This window comes from Stomoxys calcitrans, chromosome 5 (assembly GCF_963082655.1).
Source record: "Stomoxys calcitrans chromosome 5, idStoCalc2.1, whole genome shotgun sequence".
NCBI classification, from domain to species: Eukaryota; Metazoa; Arthropoda; class Insecta; order Diptera; family Muscidae; genus Stomoxys; species Stomoxys calcitrans.
In genome coordinates this window covers 81,364,326-81,373,965 of record NC_081556.1, presented here as the reverse complement: position 1 = coordinate 81,373,965, position 9,640 = coordinate 81,364,326, and the positions used below count along the sequence as shown (strand labels likewise).

The 9,640-nt window shown below is 37.8% G+C and overlaps 2 protein-coding genes across 3 annotated transcripts; one reads left to right on the top strand and one right to left on the bottom strand.

Moving 5' to 3' along the window:
• Window positions 1-973: 973 nt before the first annotated feature.
• Window positions 974-4,141, bottom strand: LOC106083749 (diacylglycerol kinase epsilon). 2 transcript variants are annotated; one of them, XM_013246978.2, is made up of 7 exons: window positions 3,853-4,141; window positions 2,899-3,570; window positions 2,718-2,831; window positions 2,448-2,654; window positions 2,077-2,242; window positions 1,850-2,004; window positions 974-1,794 (listed from the first exon to the last, which is right to left on the bottom strand). In XM_013246978.2, the coding sequence occupies exons 1-7, from the start codon at window positions 4,012-4,014 to the stop codon at window positions 1,678-1,680; spliced, it is 1,593 nt and encodes a 530-aa protein (XP_013102432.1). In that variant the 5' UTR covers window positions 4,015-4,141; the 3' UTR covers window positions 974-1,677. The 2 variants fall into 2 exon arrangements, with proteins under 2 accessions (XP_013102432.1, XP_059225262.1); XM_059369279.1 differs by lacking the exon at window positions 3,853-4,141 and adding an exon at window positions 3,740-3,828.
• A 2,227-nt stretch (window positions 4,142-6,368) lies between these two features.
• On the top strand, window positions 6,369-9,431 carry LOC106083752 (uncharacterized). The gene is made up of 2 exons (XM_013246981.2): window positions 6,369-6,580; window positions 6,645-9,431. Exons 1-2 carry the CDS (start codon window positions 6,484-6,486, stop codon window positions 9,278-9,280), a joined length of 2,733 nt encoding a protein of 910 aa, XP_013102435.1. The 5' UTR covers window positions 6,369-6,483; the 3' UTR covers window positions 9,281-9,431.
• The last annotated feature ends 209 nt before the right edge of the window (window positions 9,432-9,640 follow it).

Genomic DNA, 9,640 nt, shown 5'->3' with positions numbered 1-9,640 from the left:
TCCGAGACATCATTAACTCAGCAACAAATCGCTTTATACCACCCGGTCTAATACCCCAAGTGCAGCCCAATTTCCTGGCGCAGGCAGTGTTACTCGAAGACGAGTGGGATTCTTTGCACGGACCCCACTAACCACAGAAACTGCGAGTTGAATATGGAAATTAACAGGGTAGTCAACGAACATAAGCGGAATTTTTGACTAGAACACTTAGAGCAATGTAACTTAGATCGCCGCTTAGTTGTTGTAGTAGTCACATGTCTAAATGTGGAGGTAGCGAACCTCGTCAAGCTCCTACCGGTGAGCATACTCTCCATTAGTTAGTCGCCTTATCATATCGACTATCTGCAACCTGTGGACACGCCCGGTAGCTCTTATCTGAGCTTCTTATGACAACGATGAGCACCTCACAGATCGCAGCTCAAAGTTCCAGCCTATGTAGTGCTCAGAGTCGTCGCTGGCCGGGACTCCCTTTTATTCCATTACCAATAACTAAAAAATTATTTAGGTGCGTTCTGCGCATAAGCGCAGAAAGACCTGTAGGGGGTAGGATTAGCATCCCACAGAATAGTTTTAGCCTTGCAAGTTGTGGTTCATTTATAGTCTAGTCTGACTATTAACAAAGCCAAACAAATAAATTATGGGTTGCCCACCGCTGCAGGGTCTATGTGTACCACACACTGCTACTACACAACAACAACATCATTCCTGGACCTTCCGCAAATCTTCAGCTACAGCAACAGATTTTCAGATGCATAGACATGTAGGCTATTTTATGAATTGTAACAGACTATTCCCGTATGGTAATAGCTGATCTACTTTGATATATAGAAAAAACTATTTATGAGAAAAGCTTTTTTAATGTATTTTTGAAATGTTGTATGTTCGAGGCAATGTTAGCGCTTAATTAAAGCGTAATTAAACCCACAATTTGATAAGAATTCAGCGGTAAAAACCTGAAAATTTAAAGACCTAATTGTAGTTTAACTTGCGGCTAGCCATACGTAATTTATTTTAATGCGAATAACAAATTGTACATTGAGCCTTATCTCTACCTAAAAGAAAACACAAAAATACTTGTCTTGCATACACACAGATATGTTTTTTTTACATTTAATATTTGTTTATACATCAATAATCGTTCCTAACTACAAATTCAAAAAGTTCGCATTTAAATATTTTCAACTAATGATAGAGTAAATAAATGACTTGTGATGCATGCATTTGAGATTACTATCGATGGGATGAGCCAAAGAGATTCAAAATAACTATGAAATTCTTTCAAGTCTTGTTTTAACACTTTCGGATCGTCCCTTTTTTAAAGGTTAATTCAATGAGTATTTTAATCTTATATTAATACTATGAAGTGAGTGGTCTGTCTGTAAATGTATAAAAGAGATTCAATAAATTATATAACAGTAGTCTTTTTTGAGTAGACACATAGAAAACAAATAAATGCTAACAATTTCTGGAAATAATATAAATAAAAATATTTAAGTACACACAACCTGTACCACGTTTTTAAAGAAAAAATTACGATAATATATAAAATGAGTAGAGTGACAACGCAGAAATGACTAATAGTATCAAAAAAAGAGACCACAATCGAAAGTAAAGGCGATTTGATCTATTTTTTTATATGGGTGGATGTATCAAATGCTTGTAAACAACACCATCGTTTCAAGATTCCATTTTCAGCATACGAACTTGTCCTCGCGATGAAATATGTAGCTCAGCTGGCGCTTGCATCCAAGGCTCGCCATCAGCTTGCATTGGACAAGTGGTTTTAATAACAAGCTGGAAATGGAAAATAATGTACTTCATTTTTTATAAAATATATTGAGAAACTTACCCTTATGTTTTTTGCTTGACCTATTCTTATGGGTTTGCTAATGCCGCACTGCAACTGGGCTATGTGAAATGAAGAGACAATTCCAAAGATTTCCATTGCACCATCTGAGATCGAATTAACCAATTTTGGAGATTCATCATCATTGTTGCTTAACTCTAAAGAAATGTAAAACAAGCACAGTGACTTATCTTGTTCTCAATGATAAACCCATCCATCAATGTACCCACCACACAATTTACAGCCGGCTCCCCAGGAATCAATGTTGAGAAAAACAATAGATTGTAGCTCTGGTAGTCGAACCAAACGATTATCCAAATATAATTCGATTTTCTTTTCCAAACCCTCGCAATCACGTTGAACTATTTGTTGGGTGCCAAAACCAAAGTAAATTAACTGCAGAAAGGGAATTATTTACATATTGTTAATCAAGCTAATACGTCAAATATCTGCTCAAAAGAAGTTAAGTTTCTCAGATACATGGCGAATGTAAACTTCTTTTGACTCAACATATTACAGAGAATGTTTATTTATAAAAATGTTCTCACAATTTGATCAATTGTCCTCCCAGAGCAATAGCATTTCATTTCAATCTACTTACCTTATTAAAAATTCGACTACTTAGAACATAAAATCTAGATTCACGAGTTTTGTGGAAATTATAAGTAACCAAAGCATCAACTCCCATGCTAAAGTAGTTGTAAACATTTATAGTTTTCATGGGATGCCTTTGTATGGGTAGACGGTAGTGAACTTTTTCAATTTGCAACGAAAAACGATCCAGATTTATAGATCGGGCTTTCTTAATCTGAAAAATGAGGCCCATTAAAATATTTTGATCAAAATAATGCCGTCTAATTGAGATACTTACATTTCTTAATATTTCTAGAGGATCAAGAGTCGATGGCGGTTCTGCTCCCCACCCCAAAACTCGTGACAAATCATTGCCAGTACCCAACGGCATTATGGCTATGGAAGGCATAGGCTAAGTTGGAAAGGAAAATAAATGATTCTAGGTTATTGCGCAAATTCCGTTTTTCGTTGAAGCTTACCTTTATGTTCAGCGTGTACATGGTATTTAGCACCCAACCAATTGTACCATCTCCCCCTGCAACCAGAATGCGGCAAGGTCTTGGACTTGCTTTTGCAGCCCACTGCATAGCATCTTGAGGCCCGCGGGATCCCAGCTCCATAACTTGCAATGGATGCAAATAACCTCTTAATAGCGACACAACATCTGCTCCTGTGCTGCTTCCAGATTTGGTGTTGGCAATCACAATTAAAGGTTCCCAATTTTCAATACAAGGTGGTTTAATTCCTGCTAAATGGAGGCGCATTGATTCGCGTGTCCTGGCGGCCACAATTGTATATGGTGGAAAAATCATGTCACTAAATTCCCCTAGATCACATTCGCCACGAACATCAATCTTTTTATAACAGTTAGTGTGATAACATCGTTGGCACCAGGCGCAACGCCAACCGCTTAATCCTACATCTTCCACATCCTCACCACATTCATCGCATACAGCACTTAAAGGCAGATTGCCTTTTACCCACAGATGGCGCATGGCACTCTCATTATGTATCCATTTCTCCTTGCACTTAAAGAGCTTATCAGCTTTACGTGTACATGGACGTGAGGCATGCGAGCAAATGCCACAGCAATCACAGAAGACTCCAGCAGAAGGAGTCAATAATATTTCACAAACGTTGCAGTAAGATGCCTGAAAGAGGTACGAACCATAATTGTAAACGTCGTTCATTTCATAAGGAGTTATAAGAAATAATTTTTAATCTAACTCCCTCGTCTTCCATTGTTCTAAATAGGTTCACATGCAACCAGTTAGAAACTATGGATGGGGTTGTTTTGATATGCCTTGAGAACATACATACATATGTACATACTAAGTGGTAAGCGAGGGCAGTAACCATTCAGATCCTGGCATACACCAGTTTTGCAATTTTTTGCTTTCCTCTAACGTCATTGAATTATTCGGGATACCTACTCTATCTAGGATCTTAATCGACTTCCAACCATGTTTACTTTTGCCAGGAATGCATATTACATCTTCTAACAACAAGCTACGGCAAAATGCAAAAAGTGCTCCCAAAGCGAACAGTGATCCAATTAAAGCCTCCAAACTTAAATCGAATGATATCAGCTCCATATTGAACTGACTTCTAAATGCCAACGGACTAGACAGGGGCTAGTTATTGGATTATCAATCCATAATACCACGAAATCATTCAAAAATCAATAGAAAAACTGACAACTGACAAACTCTCTTGTTTTGATTCTTGTTCTACAAGGCATCTTCATAAAGTTTGACACAAGCCACAAGGACTGTCAAAAAAAATCGCTGATACATTTGTACCGGTTTACATGTGGCGACTCAAGAATTATATGAGAAGAAATTTTTGAAAAGCTTTTGATAATGTGGGTTATTTCGAAACTGCTGTAATCTATTTTGTAATCTTTTTTTTAGTTCCTTCCAGTTCGGTCAGAGAGGTCAATAAGATACCAGCGAAAAGTGTAAAAAAGAGTTAAATTTGTAGAAAAAGAATAAAACAACATTAAGTTCAATTTCTAGAAAATTTATTTAAATTGATATATAGTGTTAAGCCAAGGCGGATTCAAAAAGGTGGTTTGACAGTATTAAGCTGTCAGATTTTTGTTTGCATTCTCTTTGTTGTTATCTTCTTTCTCGCATATTCTCCGCTCTTGCACGCACACGTATACACACACGCACACAAAATTGTTTGGATGTGTTGGCAAATAACAATCAGCTTGATGGCAAGATGGCGGATTGCACCATATGATTTGTGGTTGTTGTACAAATGAGACCACCTTTAATTGTTTCGCCATGGTGTTAAGCCTAGTACTCATTTCGATTTCTCGTCCGAACAGATGTAAAAAAGTATTGTAAAAAATGGTAACGTAGAAAATGCGAACACATTCCGTAGAAGTGGTACTGAGTTCTATAAGCAAAGTAGAGCCGACATGCCACTGCGCCAATACAAATTTCGCTTCAATTAATTGCCAATGTAATTAAATGCTCACAAATTTAGTGCTTTTCGCACCAAAAAACTCTGTTGTCTTTGTTGTGTGTTGTTGTTTGACTTTTGTTTGTGTTCTGGCAAGGAAAAGAGTCTCTCGGATTTCGAAATATATTAATATGCAATTTCGCTACGAATGAAGCCAGTACTAGGCTTTAGCCAAAAAATATTGGAAGAAAATATTTGCTTTTGAAGGAATCCAAAAATCAAGAAAGTCACAACGCACAAATAAACGTAAAGTATCAGCTGTTAGTAGATCCATCAGAACTCGTGGGATCAATCCGGGAATGAACACACAAAAAATTGTCTGCAGTGATTTACCCCTCACCAATGCTAGCGACATTTATGGAGCATTTAGCCTTATAAGAATTATGTTCTGTTGTTGAATGAATAAACTCCTATAAGGTGCACCATTACAAAACACACAGAGTTAAATTAAAATTTCTAAAATGCACTAACTAAAAATGCGAAAGGAGTTCACTTCGTCCTTTTTTTCGTTTGGCACTAGGTGTAATTTTTTCGTGTTTTGCGTGATCTAATAATCAATAAATGTTGTGCGAAAAGCGCTAAGTTGGCATCCGTGAGTGCAAGTCAGATGTACTGGATAGAATTTCAGTCCAAAGATGTGCTGGACAGCTATCTATACTATGTTTAAATAGATGATGATAACTGAAAAATCATGATTTCTCTTGTATAGTACAGCATAATATAAAGGTTGTTATTGCCATGGGCCTTTGGAAAGGGCTTGCCAGGGATTCCTTCCACCACATGTAAGTATGTGGCTACAACAACATTGAACTGAAATTTCATATAGTACATCTGACTTGCACTCGATAGTATGAAAATAAAACAGTGCAATTATTTGCCACCGGAGGCCACCGTAGCTCAGAGGTTAGCAGGTCCGCTTTTGACGCTGAACACCTGGGTTCGAATCCTGGCGAGAACATCAGAGAAAAACATTTCAGCTGTAATTATCCCCTGGCGACATTTGTGAGGTACTTTGCCATGTAAAAACTTTCTCTCAAAGGGGTGTCGCTCTGCGACACGCCGTTCGGACTCGCCTATAAAAAGGAGGCCCTTTATCATTGAGCTTAAACCTGAATCGGACAGCACTCAGTAATATGTGGGAAGTTTTCCTCTGTTCCTTAATGGAATGGGCAAAATTGCATTTTTGCAATTATTTGCCTTGTTTTATTTTGGTAGTGAATGCGCAAATCACGATTAATCGGTTGTAATTATCTGTTTCACAAATATTTGTATATTATTGTCAACCACTTTTTCAAAATTTTTTTTTTCTAGGTGAGAATAACTATGGGAACTAGTGTAAATGATTGATCTTACATCTAGTGTGTCGAGAAAATACTTCATTTTTCGCCATACGCTAAACGGCATGCGTGAATTTAGATACTTATGTCAAAGACGACTTATCTCATTTTCTTTTGACATTTGATGTGGTGTTGCTATTTTGAGTTTCTCTTTGCTCCACGTGCATTTCTTTCATTGATGAACGCTAATTTTTAGAATTTTAATTTAATTTAGAATTTATTTAAAGCAATTTTTTAAAATACATTTGAACCGAAATGGGTCGCAAAGCTGAATACAGTGAGAAGGTTAAAAAGGGGCCCGGACGTAAGGCGCGCAAACAAGGAGCGCCAACTTTTCCCAAAAAGTCATTTGGTAAGTGATTTAAGCCTGTGTTCATCTCACATTTCTAAGTAAAACTGTGTGTTTTCCCCCAAAGCTCCAATGGAGGAAGAGCAAAAAACGTTGTCCCATCGTCAGAAACAGCGATTGGCCAAGAGAGAAAAAACCAAAAAACTGATAAAGGAAAAACAGAAGCTGTCAAAGGAAAAGAAACTCCAAAGCCGTAAGCAAAAGGAATACAACAGCGACAGTGAAGAAGAGGAGCAGGAGCAGCAAATATTGAATGGTAATGACAATGCGGAAGAGACCGATGAATCTGAAGAAGAGCAAACAGTCCATCCCAAGGGCTCGAAGAAAAATGGCAAAGGTGCTAAAGGTTTTACGGATGAAAATCAGGAATGGTTAAAACCCAAGCAAGCAAAGGGGAATAAAAAACAAAAAATTGTTGAAGAAGAGGAAGATGAGGACGATGATGATCCTGAGGACAGTGATGATGATGAAGAAGAAAGTGGGGATAATGATGATGAAGTTGAAGAAAGTGAGGATGATGATGAAAAAGTAGAAGAAAGTGATGATGAAGGCATAGAAGGAGATGAATCTGAGGACGAGCAACACGTTAAATTAGGAAAATTGGATGATTTATCTGACGATGATGAAGAAGAAAATTCGGATGATGACTTTGATGTTTCCGACAATGAAAATAATGAAGAGGAGGACGACAGTGACGACAACGAAATGGATGATGATGATGAAGATTTGCTACCAATCGAAAAAGCCAATAAAAAATTAAAGAAACGTGAAGCTAAGGAAGCCAAGTTGGCTGCCGAAGAAATGCAAATGTCCGTTGACCAACAGGAAATTTTTCAATTCCCAGAAGAAGATGAAGAAAAGGAGATAACATTGCAGGAAGTGCAACAACGTATTAAGGACGTGACTCTAGTTTTATCGGACTTTAATAAATACCGCCATCCAGATAGACCTAGAAGCGATTACATGGACTTGCTGCGCAAAGATTTATGCATGTACTATAGCTACAATGACTTCTTAATGGGAAAATTAATGGACATGTTTCCTTTGTCTGAGCTTATGGAATATCTTGAGGCCTCCGAAGTTGCTCGACCCCTTACTATTAGGACAAACACCCTAAAAACGAGGAGAAGGGATTTGGCAGCTGCCCTTATTAATCGAGGTGTCAACTTGGATCCCCTAGGGAAGTGGACAAAAGTAGGTTTGGTCATTTATAGCTCACAGGTTCCATTGGGCGCTACACCCGAATATCTGGCTGGTCATTATATGATTCAAGGAGCCTCGTCCATGCTGCCAGTAATGGCATTGGCCCCACAAGAAAATGAAAGAATTCTTGACATGTGTTCAGCGCCCGGCGGTAAGGGCTCCCATATAGCAGCGGTTATGAAAAATACGGGTGTATTATTTGCCAACGACGCCAACAAAGATCGCATTAAAGCCGTTGTGGCAAATTTCCATCGACTGGGCGTTGTAAATTCCATAGTCTCTTGCGAAGACGGTGCCAAATTTAGACAAATAATGACAGGGTTCGATAGAATACTTTTGGATGCTCCCTGTACTGGTACAGGTGTTGTGTCAAAAGATCCGAGTGTCAAAACTACCAAGTGTGCCGTAGATGTACAGAGATGCTATAATTTGCAGCGAAAACTTTTGCTCACCGCCATTGATTGCACAGACGCAAAATCATCATCGGGCGGTTATATAGTTTATTCAACATGTTCCGTGTTGCCCGAGGAGAATGAGTGGGTAATTGATTACGTGCTAAAGAAACGTAATGTGAAATTGGTACCCACTGGCCTCGATTTTGGCGTCGAAGGCTTCACCAAATATCGCCAATATCGTTTCCATCCATCTTTAAATTTGACTAGGCGTTACTATCCACATACTCACAATATGGATGGTTTCTTTGTTGCCAAGCTTAAGAAGTTCTCCAACACAATACCAGTAAGCAAGGAGCAACAAGAAGAAGATGAGAAACAACTAGACGATGGCATTGCTACGGCAAACGAGGATAATGTCACACTTCTAAATGCTGACGATCAGGAAAATGAGGATGGCAAGAACAAAAAATCCGGCAAACGGGCGGGCAAACCTGTACTAAGTGACTACGATTTAGCCGCAAAGAAACAGAAATTGGAGCAAAGCAAAACTAAATACATAGCCAAGGTATTTGAACCGCCTGTTAAAGTGCCGAAAAAGAAGAACGAATCGCCAGTACAGGAGCAACAAAAGAAAGACGGTAAAGGCAAAGACAACAGTACAGAGGCAATTTCAACGGAAAAAGGGAAATTAAAATCAGTAGAAAAGGTTCTTGTTGGCGATAAACAAAAGCCGTCAGAAAAACAATTAAAGAATAAAAATCAGACGGAGAATAAGCAGCAACACCAGGAAAAACAAAAGCTGCCAAATGAGAAGAAAGTATTGGCAGAGAAGAATAAACAACAAAAGTCTGGAAAAAAACAACCTGTCGAAACACCTAAGGAAAAAAATCAACAAAGCGGCAAACCATCAGAACAGAAACCACAGAATAAAAAGAAATTAAAAAAAGACCAAACAACAAATGGTCACTTTTTAGCTTCACAAAATAAAAATTCGACCTCAAAAGATATCGACCACGACTCTTCCTCTTTGCTGGAAGGCAAACCTATTAAACAAAATAAACTTAAACAAAAGTCTAAGCAAATGGGCAAACTAAAGAAGAATTAAAATAATTCTTATATTCAACAACAAGTTAAATTTTATTATTTTGTTATAGATAACAAATAGATTTTATTTTTTTTTTATCAGCTTTAAGTAAATATCGAGAAATAAAATGTACATACCTTCTAATAAGAAAACGGTATGCGAAATGTACCTATCCGAAAAGTCTTTATTAAACATTTTTTTTATTTTTATATATTTTATTTAAGTGTAATTCAGTTTTATATGCCCCTAACATTGGCAGGGTTGGAAATCATTTACACACTACTTGTATTCTTTGGTCTGTTTGAGGTATTTTATGGGGCAGTGTCACCCAGGTTTCGAATCGAAAGTGTAAACACAGTAACGGGAGGTTCATAGAAAAAT